At 43.2% G+C, this 17,595-nt stretch overlaps 1 protein-coding gene across 4 annotated transcripts in view; it reads right to left on the bottom strand.

Moving 5' to 3' along the window:
* unc5a (unc-5 netrin receptor A) overlaps positions 1-17,595 on the bottom strand; it is a 128,263-nt gene that overhangs the window by 4,428 nt on the left and 106,240 nt on the right. For all 4 annotated transcript variants that reach the window (XM_061048665.1, XM_061048666.1, XM_061048667.1 and 1 more), the window contains 7 exons: positions 16,727-17,026; positions 13,871-13,958; positions 13,229-13,397; positions 10,898-11,131; positions 3,429-3,578; positions 1,597-1,761; positions 1,313-1,491 (listed from right to left, as the gene is read on the bottom strand). In XM_061048665.1, the coding sequence (XP_060904648.1) occupies positions 1,313-1,491; positions 1,597-1,761; positions 3,429-3,578; positions 10,898-11,131; positions 13,229-13,397; positions 13,871-13,958; positions 16,727-17,026 (1,285 nt within the window). The remainder of the gene's footprint in view (positions 1-1,312; positions 1,492-1,596; positions 1,762-3,428; positions 3,579-10,897; positions 11,132-13,228; positions 13,398-13,870; positions 13,959-16,726; positions 17,027-17,595) is intronic.

The following is a 17,595-nucleotide window of genomic DNA, read 5'->3' as shown; positions in this document are numbered from 1 at the left end:
CTTGGGAAAGGTCAGACAAGGTCCATTACTTCCTTGTATCTGCTGCCTGCCAACCGAAGCGTTATGTGGTGGTTATTAACATGTGGCTGCTTTGGCAGTACACAAACCCTGAGAACACAGAGTCACTCTGCTATTTTGAGTCAGCTGGATTCTTTAGCACTCACAGCCTTTCCTCTGTGTGAAGAGAGCACAACAAAGAGAATCGTTGGTCAAAAAAAAAAATGTCTGGGAACCAACCTCTGTGTCATTATTCAGATAAAAAAGTAGGAGCTTAGCCTCGGACGTGTCAGCCCTGCTTATTCACCTCGCTGTGTGAAACACGAGCTTATCTTGTACGGCTCAGACGCAGCCGTTTGCACAGTCTTAGGAGAGAAAGATCAAGTAAAAGGTTCTTGGCATTTTAAGTTTTATTGATTGGTCCTGTTCCGCTCGGTCTGAAGACTTTACACACGCAGAAACAAACAGAGAAATACAGCATGACAGAATGCCAAGCAGCTGCAGCCTTTTCAGGAAAACACAATGTTAAGGGCAGATCAAACAACGGAGCACTTGTTCCTTCCTGAGGCCTAAATGAGAATTGATTATGTTGAGCAAAACATTGCTAGTTAAACCTGTAGTGCATCAATTCACTTTGTGATTAATTGGAGTAAATAAAGTTGATTGAGCAAATTAAGTGTTCTTATTTGATTCCATTACGTGCTAGAAATTAAATTGGAGGAAAGTGGATCAATGGCTGGCAACTTTCTGTTACAGGTACTCTGATGATGAAGTACAGATAAAGTGTGGGCATGGATCCAAACTGATTCAATCTTGTTTTGCTGCTGATTGGCAACTGGTTTGCTAACTTTGCAATTAAAAGTGTAAAGCAGCATGTCACAGGTCCAAATTTAGCTGCAGACTCTAAGCTTCTTACCTGTTCCTGAGGAAAAAAACAGGGAAGAGTGTCATGTTCTTCTTTTTTTTTTCTTTTTTTTTACAGAAGTGATAGCTGCATCTATCAAGTCCACATTAATCCTTTAAAGTTAGCTGTGTCAAATGAGGATTAGTTTGCTGAGGCAAAACCTTGTTTGCCCAAACTTATGGAAAAACACTCGACTGTAGAGGTTCACTTTACACCGATTGTATTTAATCACTATTGCATAGATATATGTTAACCTTCACAGTCATATGACTCTTTGTAATTATGATTTAAACAAGCTACATATTCTGCTGTAAAACCTCTTGTCTCGAGGGACTGGTATGAATGAGCCTCTTCTGTTCAGACGTGCAGTGATCAGATAGTGATGATTGGGATTGTTCAGTCAGTGTTTACCTCTCAAGTTTAAGTCTTTGTGCTAGCATTCTCCAGTCAGCTCCGTTGGGACAGGGGGCATCCAGGCTGCTGCAGATCTTCTGCCTGATGAGGTATGGGATCTGAAAGGCGCTGGGCCCCGCCAGAGCTGTGGCGTTACTGTCCATTAAAAGAAACTCTGAGTCGACAGCTCGAGTGTCCTGGAACGAATGAAGCACAGACTTCAGAAAAAGAAACTTTTCCTCAGCAAAATATATTTTTTAAAAAATCCTTTTTGAGAAATGAGCTGTTATACTAAATGTTACCTTAGCAATATTAAAGTCGAGGCTAAAGCTCTGCCCCTCCCCCTCCACCTGCCACACACAAAGCTGGCAAGTGAGCTCGCAGGTGCTGAGGCTGAGCCGCTCCAGAGTGAACGTGCAGTGCAGGTACCGCTGGGAACCATTCCAGATGTGGTAGAACGGGATCTCCTGCAGGAAAAAAAAATATGCTGCACTTAATAACAACAACGCAGTGGCACAGTCAGGAGCGCATGTCTGAAACAGGCCGGAACAGGACCGCCTGCTTGGAAAACACTGAGATCATCATTAATTAGCCCGAATATATCTGAGGCAGCAGACTGACAACATTCAGGTTCTGTAACTGACAAAAAGAACATTTAAAGGGAGTAAATAGCTGTCTGACTGTCACAGTTGATTAGAGACACAATCAAACTTTATAATTTAGGAGACAACATCCATATTTATGTCTCTGGTATTAGAAATATTTTCAGGAATCCAGTGCTTTTCAATTGATTCAGTCTATTCTGCAGGTATTTACTGAAGCATCTATACTGAAACCTAACAGTTCTGCTTTTAATCTTCTACACAGCATGGGACATGAGGATATAAATGTATGCATTATAGATTTGAGTAGTAACACTAAGCAATGCCAGCTTCTGCGAAGCAAACAGCGACCAGGGGGTGTTTGGTTGAATTTCTACATCTCTCTCACTCTGCTGCTCCATATTTATGCCTCATTTACATTTACTCCCAGGAGAAGCAGAGAGGTAACACTGAAAAAAACAAGGCGCACTAACCCCTCACTTGAGCCTGAGTTCAACATCTTGCAGGACCTCAGCTCAGAGAGTGAAAGTGGGGCTGCAGTGCACAAAGCTAACCAAACGGGGGCACTGTTACCCAGGCAAATAGAACACACAGAGAGCCAGGCAAAGCACACAAAAGTCTTCACGGGGCCCCGGGGAGACTAAAGGCCTTTTTTGACCGCACTGCTGAGAGGGGAATAACACTTCCAAATGAACAGGCACAGTCCAGAGGAATAAGCCTCTGTTCTGGGTGCATTGTTGTTACCGCTGCTTGCTTGGCATAGCCTCTGTGTTGTCTTTGGGGACCCGGTGCTCTGTGCTTACATAGTTACAGCCAGAACATTTTCTGGTCCTCTTTGAACAGCTCTTGTGTCTGTGTTGCTGGGCTGCAGTGCAGTGGGCCACGCAGGTGTGGGGGGGCAGCAGAGGTGGAGAGGCTCCAAGAAGTCCCAGATATTTACATACTGCTCTATATTTCATCTGAGCTCCCTTTGAGAGAGCAGCAGCTAGGATAATCAATCAGCTTGCAGCTCTGGGTTGGTGCATACAACCCAGCTCCGATGTGCATACAAATATACACCGCAGGACAGAATAATGTACACACTCTGTATGGACAGAGGTGCACACACACACACACACACACACACACACAAACTGCCAGGCTATTGGACAGAGGGTCCTGCTTTTTCAACTGATCAACTAAAGTCTAAAAATGATAAATTAAAACTCTGAACCATCAACTTCCTACAGAAAAACTAGAACATGGCCCTCATTAGCATTAAGAAGTTTCTCCTGTAAAACTTTTGCCTACTCAGTATCCTCTCTTTTGCCAACACGTACTCCATTCTTTATTCATTTCTCTGGATGGCTAATTCAAAATTATTCCAGACAACATAGATGTTAAACTAAGCATACAAACACATTAGGAAGCTCTGTGACTGCTGCTACACACATTTGACAGATTCAGCCAGGCACTTGTATTACACTCCGTGCCTCCTCTCTGATCTGGAGTGACTCTCTGCCCCTGCAGCCCCGCAGGCCCGACCAACATACCTGGTAGCCGGCTAGCAGCTTGCTCCTCCAGTGTGCCTGGGGCATGTCGTGGATGGACAGGCGCAGGTTGTGGTAGCTGTCTTTGAAAAGCAGGACGTGGGGCTCGTCAATCAGCCGACCCCCGAGCTGCCGCTCCATCTGCATCACCTCCTGATGGAAGAGAAAGAGAGAGAGAGAGAGAGATAGAGAGAGGGAGTGGGAGAGGAGAGGAGAGGCGTCAGCACTCCGAGGAAACACATTTACCATCACAGCCTCAGAGGTAAGCGAGATTTCACAAAACAATCCATAACTGTGGATGTTTCTTGTTTGCACTTTTTATGGTTTCATCACTCACACACAAAACTGTACAGTCTGGAACAAGAGTTTGTCAACAAATACAGGGAGAAATACAAGGAAAAACAAAAGGAGACAAGGATAAAAGTGGGACCTTACAAAAAATGTAACCCAAACCTCAAACAAATATATATCTCTATATCTACGTCTATCTCTCTATCTATCTAAAAACACAATTATATCATCCCTGCATGTGGCCGCAGCAGGCTGGATCCTCTTGCCTCCACAGTGCTTTAATGTCAGCACAAGGTTGTTCCCCTGACTCGGTGTGTGTGACTGCATTAGCATGCAAAAACTGCAGCCATGTCGGCCTACTAGCTACCTGGGCTGTGATGAAGTAAGTGACCAAGCCATTAGTCAAATGCTCATTGTTCTCGCATGGCGAATCTCCTTAATTTCATTTTTGTTTTTGTGCCAGGAGAGATTTGTAAATGCATGCTTAATATTTTAATCTCTGTGGGACTCGCTCAGTGGACCATTTGTTGCCATCCAAATGACCATCTGGAATGGGATGATAATATCTGCCGCTGTTTCCTTTGATCTATCAATTTGTTTTGAGATGGATGGTTTTGTGCCGAGTGATTCTTCAAGAGTCTGATACTATTTGGATGGTCTTCACATGCGCCACCTTACACTCTAATGAGAGGATCTTATTAAAGCAGAAGAAAACAGACCTAGAAAATAAGATATGTTTTTTTAATCTGTGTGCGGAGGGAACAAGATGGCAGCGGATGGAAAACTGGTGGAATAAGCCTCAGAGTTGAGGAGGCATTTCTCAAAGACAAATCCTCGGAGAGGGTGATGTGTGTGTAGATAGCAGCCATATGTTGAGCGCTGCATGCCAGCCTGGTTGTCCATGATATGATTTCAGCAAAGACATCTAATTAAGGTGGAGAATGGCAGTAATTTCTATCTGCACAACTCTGATTTAATTTTCTGCCCTCTTTCCCAGGAACGGGCCGCACTGATTCCAATTATAATGGAAAGGAAGCTGTTAATTATCCATTTGGAATCTCAACCTGCTTTTATTATTTGATGCGCTCTCGTCTTCACTGAACGAGCACTTTTTCAGTTCAGCCCGAGAATTGGATTTCCATGTTTGCTCTGCGCATTGCTAATTTCCATGTATACTTAGTGCTTATCTTCTTGTTAACATGAAAATCATTCCCCCTGTGATTATCCATCTCCATTTCTGCATTTACATTGGTTTATTCCTTTCATCAAAATGCCAAAGAACATTAAAGATGTAGAACGATCTGACTTTATCATGCCACCAGGACAATGTTCTCAGGGCACTGCCGTGCTGGAGCCTTGTGATGTTACCCAGCCCTCTTACTCAGGGCAGGAAGGGCAGACAATGGCTCTGAATCAAAGTGTAGAGGTCTAATGAGTTAATAACAGAGGGAAGTGCATTCTCTGCTGAATTAAAAGCCCTCTGCTATTATGTCTCGTATGCAGGCAAAAGGCACATTATGAGGGCTTCCAGAGAGGTTCATTTAACACAGTTCTTAAGCACAATTATTTGTTGGGGGTGATTAGCATTGCAAATTGGGGCTGGTGGTCTTTGATCGAGTCTTTGACCTATAGCAGCAGATCTATAGGCCTGCAAGCTAGAGAAGGAGAGCAGAATGTCAATTATCTTATTATCAACAAATAGCTACTAGAGTGAATACTAACTGGCCTGTGTACCAGTTTGTCAGGTTTAAAGCTGACACGGCAGGATTACGATCAAACAGGGTCTAGGACATGGCACTCCTGCTACCTGACAGGGACGCTGAGGTTACTGAGGAAAAACACACAACACAGGAGGAAACACTCGCTCCTTTAAAGTGTGCACACGTCCTCGCTTTCAAATGACACCGCTCGCTTGTGCATTGTTTATGTGTGTGAGTGTGTGTATCAGAGTGTGTTTTTGTGCAGGGTTTCAGCATATGCTGTGGAGTGAGAGAATAATGGCCCTCTTTACGCCCCATTATCCTGTTAACAAATGACAGTGTGAGCGAGCTAATGGATGAGAAGCTAAATTTTACCATATTATTTACCCTTTCTGGGGGAAAACAATGCAAGGTTTGAATTAGTTTGTCAAATCACATATTAATCACCAACCACGAGCTAGATTGTGTTTGCATATTGGTCATGATAAAAAAAGTGGTTTCTCTTAAGACACCCTGACCCTGAACAAGAGTGGAAACATTAAGATGCATGAGACGGGCGAGGAGTTCAAGTACTGCAGGAGAAAAACCCCTTTTGTTCTGTCGGAATTCGAGATAGCCTGTGGTGTGTGTGAAGACTGTGAATTTAGACTCAGATGGAGCCAAGACCACCCCCTGACATTCAATGAGGCTGGCTAAAGAGAGTGAGATAGAGCAGGGAGGAGTGAAAAGAGCAGGAGCCAGCGAGAAGAGAGACAGAGGCAGCTTAACATTTGTGTCTGCAGGTCACTGGAGTGGCCAGCTTTAGCAAGAGAGATAACAGGATTACCGCAATCATGGCCACAGTTTTCTATGACTTCAGCCCCCTTTTCCCACCCTCACATCTTCTCCCACCCCGCTCCTCACCCATCCCCTCGACCCCCCCTAGGCTTGGACCGGAGCTGGGACTGTGATGGACTGGGGCTGGGCTCTATGGGGAAACAAGAGACACTCATACAGCTAATCTCTCCGGGCTGGTGCTGACAGAAAGAGGTTAGTGGCTGTACCAAACTCTCTCTTGCAACAAAAACAGCCAGCCATCGGAAGCAGGAAAGAAAGAGTCCAAACAAATCAAAGCATTACCAGAAGCTTGTATATAAATATATATATTTACATATAAATATAATGGAACTGGACTTACTCAAGGCTAAAGATCAAAATATTCCACTTTCCTCAAAGGAAGGTTAAACTAGTACATGTTCTCCTCTTTTGTTCAAGCTTGGTGTGTAATAAACTGATTAACCTAACTAGCTCTGATGGGGATTATACCTAGCGTTTGATCAGTTAATTAGTCAAGCTACATGTCATATGAAACATAGAGAGGCTTTAATACCCACATAAACTCACCGCCACCCTGCCAACTCTCTGCAATGCTGTATGTTGCGGAGAGTGTGTGCTTAAAAATGTGCATTCAGAACAACGATCCATTATCAGGGCTGCTCTTTTTCAGGCAAATGCATTTGTTTATAGAGAGTAGCCTGGCTATGTGGGCTCCATAAATCTGTGTATTTGTCAGCAGGATGTGACAGGCTTTTCCTCTCTGACTGAGAGTCTATCAGTCTGAGCTCCAGTGGCCGTGCCCGCTACAGTCAACTCTGATTAATAACTACAAATAGAAGGGACTTGTCTGCTCAGTTATAAATGGGGACTGTGTTTGCTAGGCAAAAGATGCACATTCTGCTTGATAAATCACAGAGCAGGCCAGGGAAAAAAGCAGCACACAGGAACACAGAAATATAATATGGAAACAATTTCTCAGCTGGGCTCAGTGATAAAGCTGACTGTCTTCTTTAACTTAATGCCAGCAATTACTGGGCTCTGCTCTGTTGTTTTTTCATGCCAGTAACTCTTCTGATGGAGGGATGAGAAAAACCGTTTGTATTACATGCCATACATGCTTGTTTTCTCTCCCCTGATACATAACAGCAGAAAGTTTCTGCTCACGTAGCTTACAACTCGGAAAAAAAGGACGTCATAGTGGAGAGAGCACATAAAGAGTTTATGAGCCCTTTTAAAGGCAAATAAGAATAATAGCTTAAGGTCAAACACTGTGCAAAGGATTCCAGGAGCCGCTATTTAACCAGTTAGACATCAATTAAACAACCATTTAACAGTGGAGTGTACATTTTTACAATCAGGAAACAAAAAGCTGAATGTATCGGCCTCATTACATGAATATTGATGAAAGAGTAAATCATGAACAGACTGAAATACAATTCAGGGAGGACACAGGCAGTTAGCTCAAACATTTTGTCATCATTTGAGCTCAGATCTAAATTGAGAGAAATTACATGGCTATAAAATGTCACCTGAACTTATTGCAATTACTATTAAAAGATCCAACAGCGGCCGAATGCTGGCAGCTCTGTGAAGCCAAACAGCAGAGCTTTTAACTTCAGCATGCTAACATACTGATCAACCGTAACGTGTCATGCAGGTAGATACATTTCTTAATTTGGTATGGAAGCATGCTATCATTTTAGTAAGACCTCATGATGTATTAGAGGAATAGTTCCCCATAATCGATAGTTATCCACTGGTCACCATGAACATGTGAATGTTAAATGGTGTTAAAAGATGTTAAAAATATCTGAACCAAAGAGGGCAAAAATGCATTAAAAATCTACGATGTTATTATTTATGTTGTACCATTAAAAAGTCAACCACTCAATATAGAAAAAAAAAACTGACTTAAGCCTAAACCCCTGTAAAAATAAATCTGACAGGAAGTGGGTGGTTTTAGAAATCATTCCACGTTTTCTTTTAACTATTCAACAACAGTGGCCTTAAAAAAACAGACATGTGGGAGTAGAGGGAGAACATTTAGTTATCAATAAAAAACAGGATAATTTGTTATTGTTTTACTATTTAAACAGGGGTTATGCTCAATTAAAAAAAAAAAGCTGACAGATTCTGAATATCGCAGCTACACAGACAATATTGCGGCAGCATATTTCATACAAAAAAAAAAACTGTCGGCTTCCTTCCAGTTCAATTAGATGTTGGTATAAGGTGTATATGTGCCGAGTCTGAAGGTTGGTACACTGCAGGAGTTTCAATCAGTTGTTGGATGGCAGAACATCAGCGATGCTCTCCCACAGGTCGGGCTGGGAACATGCGAGTGCACAGTGAGGGTGCTACCAAACGCTGATCACGTCTCCTCTGCTGCTGTGCCAGCCTTGGCGTGGCCCATCAAGAGTGGGACACACATTAAATATTAACTTAATTGGTCCCGGCAGAGCCTTGCTAACATACGGCAGGCATCAGACAGAAATGTCACTGTTTCCCCAGAGCCCCCGCACACTTAGGATCAAAGACAATAACATTGGTTCTAATCTGCTGTAATTGGGAGATAAAAGATTGCATGGTACAGTGTGCATGAGTGTAGCGTGCATACATGTGTGTGCGCTTGTGTTTATGGGTGTGTACTTGTCATCGTCACTGATGGAGGCTTGTCAGAGCAGATTGACAGCCAGTCAGGGAAGTGGAGAGTAAGCCTCAGCATCTCTTTTGGTTTCTACAGTTCTCTCTGCCAGTGAACAGCCAGCAGAAAAGGCTGAAAATGCCTTTTGGTATTTTCATCTCCCATCAAAAGTACAGCCTGTTTAATGCATGAAAAGTGGATTTCTTGACTGAAAAACGATAAACTGCCATAAAATGCACATGTCCTGAAGGGTACTGTACATCAACACAAACATAAAAAATGCTGCTCTACCATCACACTGTGCCACCTACCACTACTCCACCACAGTAACACACTACAATTACCTCTAATGGTAGCCATAGTGAAAGTCTAATCATAAATGGTGCATTTTAAAGATAGTGATTAGTGATTAGGCTGAAGCTCTCCAGGGAAGTTTAATTTCCACTCAAAGTGGTTAATGTACTTGCTAAATGAACTGCTTCCTCCATAATAGCACCACAAGCAGTGTGAAGTCGAGATTACTAAACAGTTTGGGCTACGTTTTAAATCACTCACTAAAAACTACAAAACCCCGGAGACGCCGTGGCTTACCACAGGACCAGGTTGTGTGAGAGACAGAGAGCTAATGCACTCAAGGGCGTCGAGGGAGCCGCAGAGTATGGCAGCACAAGTGCTGGAGTCAACAAGCTCAGATGTCCTTTTCCTGGCTAAGAGAGCAAGAGAATAGCAGAACAAGAGCTAGCCAGAGGGGGAGGGAGAGAGGGAGAGAGAGAGAGAGCGAGTGTGAGAATGAGACAGAAAGAGAGAGAGAGTTTTTGTGCACCAGCAGCCTTCCTGCATCCAACACAGGACACACAAGGTCATTCAAACAGTCACACTGCAGCAAGCCACTGGGTCACCCGATTATCTGAATATATAGAGCACCCTATCATAAAAAGTGCTCTTATAGCAAGTAAACAAAATGGGCTGATATCCATCGGGGAAAAAAATACTTTCTTTGCAGACTTTACCTCCTTTATGCTGGGGTTTACATTTATTTCTACATTAAAACACAGCTGAATGTCAGCCAACAGTTTCCCTGAGCACTCCTGCTATCGTGCAATAGCTGTCAGAAACTGAGAAAGATAGCAGCAGGGGCAGAATTGACCCACAAAAAGACAGATGTAAGCTAGTAGAGTTTTCAGTAATTCCCACCCCACAGCTACGGACTGTGCACAGTTCTCATCCCAGCTTCACCTCCCTGAATGTGAGAGCGCTAATTTCAGCCCGAGCCCCTTCCACCTGCCATTGTATATGTCACACAGACGTCCATAGATTGTCCCTGTGCTGGGCCTCTGCTCAAGGAGGTCAGCCATTACAGCTGGGGAAAGTGGACTCAAGTGGGAAGTGGCACTTGTGGCTGTGGGTGGTGTCAGAGGAGGGGAGGAGGAACAGCTTGGAGAGAGAAAGAGAGGTGCAGAGAGAAAAAGAGAGAGAGAGGGAGCACGGGGGTTGCTGGGAAAGGATTGGGGCAGGCTCTCCTTTTAATTTACTAATTAACCATGCAAATGAAATCTTAACAGGGTACTCAGAGGCAGTCCTCGGGGGAGGGAGGGAGGCATTAGTGCTTGATTATACTCTGTCCATGTGGAGAGGCGAAAAGAGAGGCGAAATATGCTGTAGAACAAAGCGATGAGAAACTTGTTAAACCCTCGGCAGCAGAGCTGAAAGCATGAAAGGAATCAAACATCTCTGTGGGCATGCAAACAAAAACACACTCAGATTGGACTGTATAGCAAAATTAACCTGGACATATGCATTGCAAATTACACACACTGTTGAGCTTCATGTAGTGTAAACACACCTTTGATATTGTTCAATTTACCATGGCCACGTTTAACTCAGACATGTCTGCACTTATATCAAGCAGCCAGCATGACAGACAATGCTATTACAAATAATAGTCCAGCTATCACTCAGCTGATGTGAGTCTTCTCCATTCAAATAGAAAAACAGGCGGCACTATGTTTGTCACAGTTTACCTTGAAGACGTCCTGCGTGTCGTCCATGCAGTACACCCTGATGTTGTACTCAAGCGTGGAGCAGTACGCGTCAGAGAAGAGCACCAGCCTCAGGCGCTTGGCTGCGCCCATGTGAAGGGACTCTCCCACCAGGGCGAGGGTGCCCAGCTGCTCCGAGAACAGTCGACACGTCTCGGCCTCAAGCTGGCAGTAATAGGGCTCCGACACCAGCTCCTCCCCCATCAGCAGGACGTCCTGCAGGAGGCGGACAGAAAAAAAAAAAACAAGGTGTGAATAGAAGGTCAAGCATCCAATTTATGTAGGAAGGAGACCCAGGTACCTGATGTCTGTGTGTGTGGGGAGTTGTGTGTGTTTGTAAAGGGTTTGTTGGGAAAGGTTTCTGGCAGACTAGCAAGGCCACAGACTCCCTGCAGGGCAACAAAGCAACACTTCAACTTAAAGTATTTCAGGTAATACAACATGAATATCTGCTAAACTGCTTAGATCAGAAAATATAAAATACTTGTTTCAGATTTCCTTTTCACCAGAGTACACTATCCCTACACTGCCATATCCTCATACAAAGACACACTCCTATAGAACCCCATCAATTTACTTAATAATGCATGAACGAGGTACTCAATTGACATGAAAGGAGAGTCAAAAAGATTCCTGGTAAGAAAAGACGGTTCTGGTGAAAGAAAAGACTGTAGGTGCAGTAAATATTGGATTATTGGGATTTCCAGAATTTCCTTCAGCTTTAGTCCTTTTTTAAGAAAGGTGAAAATAACCTGATCTGCAAAAAGACAGTCGCCTGCTGGTGAGGCTTGTAGAAAAAAGGGAAAAAGAAAAAAGCTAAGAATAAAAAGTAAGGTGCTTAGTTAGCAGAGGAGAAAAAAAGGCTATGACTTAAACGTGTTCTAGTTTTGTTTCAGAGCTGAAGTGCTGTGTCACAACAACTGCATCTCTAATAAAGATGACATACTCGCCACAAACATCCAATGCCTCTCACAGTACAGGATCGTTTTATGGGATAATTCCACAACTCTCTGGGCTAATTTGATCGGGACAAATTGGACCCAAGGTGACAACATTTTCTCTAAAATCCCATCATGCCAGTTGACTGACTCTCCTCATTAGCCAATCAAGCTGAAGAGAGCTGTCTGCCTGCCAAATGGCCAGCGAGCCCCTCTAGGATCGATTCAACCAGACACCATCTACATCAATGGAATTAGTATTGACACAATTCATTTGCTATGCAACCACAATAGAGTCTCACTTTTTCATCATCTTAATATTTCTTCTAAGAGGAGCAGAGACTGAGGTGGCTCAATTACGCTGCTGAGCGCTCACTTTAAGTTCAATTCATTTCCCTTACTCCTTCTGCTTCAGCACGGACATTTTTACCATCTCTTTATGACTTTCCTCGTCTTACTGCAGCCATTTTTCCAATCTCTGTCTCCTTTTTATGGTCACTCTGCATCTACATTACCTACCTGTCCACTTTACCTCTCCCTCTTCTTCTCCTCCTTTCTTTCATTTTTCTCTCAGTGGTTGCCTCCTCTCTCTTCCTCTTGTCCACCTGGCACACTCTCCATTTGGTGTCCAAGCAGTCAAGCCGTTGGGCTATATTTGGTCCGGCTGATGATTAAAAGCGCTGGTCTAACCTCTGCCTCAGACAGGCCAATCCATCCCACAGACACCCCACCACCGCCACACACGGGGAGGCTGAATAATTTATGCACAATATCGAACATGAAAGAAGACCTACTAACACTCCAAAGCCCACCAGCACACTTTCCAATCTCTCTGGATTGTTGAGACAGTTAAACTGCCTGGAACCGGGGTTGTTTGTGTAGGTGTGTATAAGTACGAGTGTGTGTGGATACCAAACGATCTTCCAAACTCTAACATATTTGAAACTGGCAGTTCTGGTTAAGTTCAAATTTCATGGATAGAAATATGGGGAGGGAGCTGTGTAATTGGAGGCAGCGGTCAAAAATGGTCAAGGAGCACTCAGAAGAGTACTTTGAGGATCAGTAATTTGCTTAGAGAATTTCTGTTTTGAGACATGTTGCCTAGCAACACTTGGGCTGGAGAGAGCCGCTGATTCCTGGCTTTTGTTCCAACCCGAGGAAAACACCTGATGGTCAATATAATTTAAACCCTATGGAGTAGAGGAGTACTGGGCCAGAACTACTTCGGCTATACTGCATCGAGTGCTTTCCAGCTCAATGCTGTTTGTACTTTTTCAAGGAAAGCGCTCAGTGAGTTCAGTAAGACTTCAAAAAATTCACTAGGCAAAAACTTTAAGTCTTTCTATGAAGCTATGGAGTTATAGTGCTGTCTCACCTCCCAAGCTCCCTCATAGTTCTGCTTCTTGAGGCGGATGGCCCAGTTGTCAAGGCATGCGTCGGAGCAGTGGTCCATGCTGAGGATAACCGGCCGGCTCAGGACCACCCCGGGAGGACCACAACTCACGACGGGGCTGAGCAGGGTCTGGCATCCAGCCAAGGGTAACCTATACCCGGGGAGAGAAGAGTTAGAGAAGGAAATTAATCCAGATGAAGTGCTTCTTTGCAAGGAATTAGCATTAAGAATTTAGTGGTCTCTTGCAAGGAGGATATGATACAGACATCTCTGCAAATTATCCAGAAGCTGTAACAGAGAATAATGAAAACCTGCTTGACCCGTCAACTAGCTGGATGGAGCTGTGATGACTGACTAATAACATGATGCTATCACAGCTTTCTGCAATGGCTGTGCCCTCGGAGACTGAATGCAGCATGCCAGATAAACAGTGTTATCCAAACAATGCATGCAAGTTAAATAGTACACATGGTGGTAAAATGCTATGTTATTTATTTACATCCCTCCTCCACAGTGCTGGCACGGACTCTTAAGCCTTTCCTAATGGAACCGTAGAGCATCAAAACAAACAGCCTAGTGGCATCCAGGGAGGACTGCCAGTTAGGCAGTGTTAAAGAGACCCACCTTAAATCTTCCTTCCTCTGAACAGTGAGATAAATCTCATAGATCTTTCCTCTAGGGATGGCCTCGGGAGGAATGAGCAGACTGATTCCTAATGCAAATAACAACAAAGGGAGAGAAAAGAGGGGTGTAAGGAGGAGGGAGACAGGCTCGTTTGTTCTCACTGAACGGTGCTTTTGTCGTCTCAAAAACTGGCCCACTCAACCAAACTGTACCGCTGCAAAAACAAAAAACAAATCTGTTCTGAAGGTCAGCAGTAGCCTCCGCCAGGTACAGTAGATGCAAATCTCTGCACAGGCAGTCGAGGCAGTGCCTGTCCCAGTGGTCAACAATTAGCTGAGACAAAAGCGCACGTTGCATCACAGTTTAAATGTCCTCCGTCTGCTACAGAGTAGATAATTGAGACCATGGAACAGACTACTCCAGGAAAATTACACTTCCCCAGGAGAGAGGAGGACACACCTCGGAGAATAGAGAGAGCTATTGAGGCACTTTGACTGTTCTGCCATTTGTGTTGCGATTGTCATGCCAAATTCATCAGTTTAAAAAAAGTGCGACAAACAGAAACTGTGTGACACAAACTTAACGGTCTGTGGATTGTAAACTAGCTGTGTTCACCATAAAAACATCTGTTTGAAAAAGAGGAAGGTGTCTGAATGCTCACTGCCTTGTCTGAATCTATAAACCACGTCTTCTATGTGCTGCTCTGAAATGCTGCTAAATGACAGTAGATTTCCTCTGAGTGAGTGCTGATTTTTTTTATTTCCCCTCTGTCCCAATGAGTGCCAATGTGTGGTATAGTCTACATGGCTTTGAATTAATCCATGCATAAAATATCAGAAGGTAGCGGAGGAGAGATAGAGAAAGGAGACAGAAAGAGAGAGAGGGATGGTGTAAAAAACACAAGAAAAAAAAAAAAGACCCGTTCTCTCTGTGTACTGGCACAGTCGATGGCTAATCTGGACCGACTACAACGAGCCAAGTGAAAACACCTTCTTTCAGTATAATTATATGAACTCTGTACTAAGCTAATGTGAAAAGAGGGAACGAAATAGAGGACTAATGACAGTCGGCTTACAATATTTGTCATTAGATAGATCTTAAACGGACCATCCCTTTTCATCTGTGTATGCACAAAGAACACAACTGACACCAGTGGACATCGAGTACAAATTCAACCAGCTCTTTCATAAACGAGGGGACTAATTGGAATAATTTGCACTCTGTTTAATTCTAGGAATTTTGAAGAATAGGATGTATCCAGTGCACACTTTCTTATTTAAGTAATGTATCTCATCACTGCACTATTTGATCTGTTTATTCTTCACAGTGGAGATGTATGTTATTCAGAAAACATTTTACTCATATCGATGAGTAATGATTTCATTTAGGATTCGTCACTTTAGGTTAACAATAAACCTTTCAAGCACTATAACCAAATGAATACAAGCCCCTCATTTATTATCTGCCCTTTGTTCCTTATAAATGCTTTAAACTTTTTTGTATAAAAGAGAGAAAACAGCCTCAGCATTAAGCTGTTTTGTATGAACAAATATGAAAAAGTGTTATCCCTGCAAACCCTGGAGAAAACGTGCCTGCATGAGATTTAGAGGCTGAATGGTCGGGGTCTGTTAAAAAAATACAACAACAATGAAGTGTTTATGGGACTTAAATCCTCCTTGTTAATGTCCTTTCAGACGCATTGTGGCAATAAAGCAGGTGCAGTAAAGATTCTGTAAATGTTCCATTTTATGTTAAAGCAACAACATCGAATGAAATATGCAACACAGAGAAAAATTGGTTTGTTCGTACCACGTGCAGACATTTAGCAGCAGATGTTATATTGTTCATAAGGAACTTCTTGTTTGTTGTAAATTTAGCAGCAAACTGAACATCCTACAGCGGATTACTGAAAGCTCAGTCTTTGTGTAACAGACTTAAAATGCTGTGTCTCGTGAAACAAACCTATGGTAATGGAAAATTATAAGTATGGTGTCAAAAGAGTTTAATGCGAAGTCTTTGCTTTACGTTTTATAAATCTCATTTACAAATTAAAGCTTGAAAGCAGTGATAAAGTTTGTACCTGATATCTTTTTTTGTATATTTGCTATTTCTTATCTTCAGTTTCCTGGCCACACCTTTATCCCAGAGTATCCAAACAGCTGTTAATATAAAGACTTATGGACTGTACTTTGTGTCGCAAATAAAAGGGGTAAAATACCCACACAGGTCAATCTTGATTGAAGACGCCAGCAACAAAACCTTAAGTTATTTTGGGGGGCTTTTTTATTCGGTAGGAGAGCTGCAGAGAGACAGGAAATGTTGGGAGGAGAGTGTGAGGGATGACATGCAGCAAAGGGCCGGGGTCAGATTCAAACCCACAGCCGCTGCAAAGAAGACTACAGCCTCTTTTTATGGGGCGCACAATGTAACTGCTAGGCTATCTGGTGCGCCTGCACAACAAAAAAATGTTTTATTTATAAATGTTTACTTCAGGGATTCATTGGGTATTGTCTAGCTCTTTTAACATCTCATACTTAATGTTTTATATACTTTAATGATGTATATTCTGTTAGTATAGAAGTGTTTAATTTGATCTTTGATTATAATTATGCATACATGTCATGTTTTAATATGGTTTTATTAGTGTAATGTCTGGTTCTTGTCACATCCTCTTATTATTTGTGCCAGCCTTCATTTACTGTCGATGCACTCAGCACTAAAGGGAAAAAAACCTTGAGGGCTTGTAGTTTGTAAAGTCAGTGTTAACATGATTGTGCAAAAACTAAACTCTAACTACTCCCCTCCCTTTATTCTTTAAATATATCTACACTATATGAACCTCAACAAACCACCTACCTGTGTTGGGGATCGTCAGCCTGCCTCCCAGGAAGTTGAATGTCCCATAGGAGGTGTTTGCGACGTCGCGGGAGAGTGTTTTAAAGTAGCTTTGCGTGGACAGCCTGCTCACAAACTCCGACGGGTCTGAGTTGAGTTTGCCATTGTGCAGAGTGTGCGAGCCGTTGGGAAGTGGATCCAGCAGAGGCCCGTTGGTCATTGAAAACTTTCCCGTGGCGTCGTGGCGGGAGCGTAAGGTGCCCTGATAACTGGTGGTGGTTGTAGTGAGATCAGGCTGGATGGTGAGCAAATGGGAATTCTCTATTTGGGTTGTAAAAAAAAAAAAAAAGAGGAAAAAAAACAGACAAAGGAAAATGTGTGAGTAGCTGTGAGTGGCAGGCGGATGGTTCGTACATCAGTCAGACAGACCTCACACTCGCAAAGCTGTTGCACCCCACACAGAAAACTGAAACAAACAGGAAAAGACACATGGTGCAGAAAACAGAAGACTCACACGCACGCACTCTTGACAATACACAAACACAAATTCCACCCAGAGCTAGTCTGTTCCCCTCCCCTCTGCCTCTATCTCTGTCTGTCTCTTTAGCAACCACACAATCAATTCCAAACAGAACTCAGATACAGCTTAGCACCCAGAATTTAGAAAGGCTTTTTTCACAGTGAATCACAGGCACTGCAACACGCTTCCCCATCTCCATCCAGCTCAGACAGTTGTATTTCTATTACTCGCTGGTAAACCTCAGAGGCTTCACTGGCAGTAAACAGAGTGGGTACATTTCCTGACAATGAGGTGGTGGCGAAACATAATGTGTCAGGCAGGCAAATAAACAGCTCTTGCAACACACACACACCAAAATAAACAACATAAA

Source organism: Labrus mixtus, chromosome 10 (genome assembly GCF_963584025.1).
Source record: "Labrus mixtus chromosome 10, fLabMix1.1, whole genome shotgun sequence".
In the NCBI taxonomy this organism is placed as follows: Eukaryota; Metazoa; Chordata; class Actinopteri; order Labriformes; family Labridae; genus Labrus; species Labrus mixtus.
The sequence above is the reverse complement of the archived record's forward strand: the minus strand, read 5'-3'. Positions and strand labels throughout refer to the sequence as shown.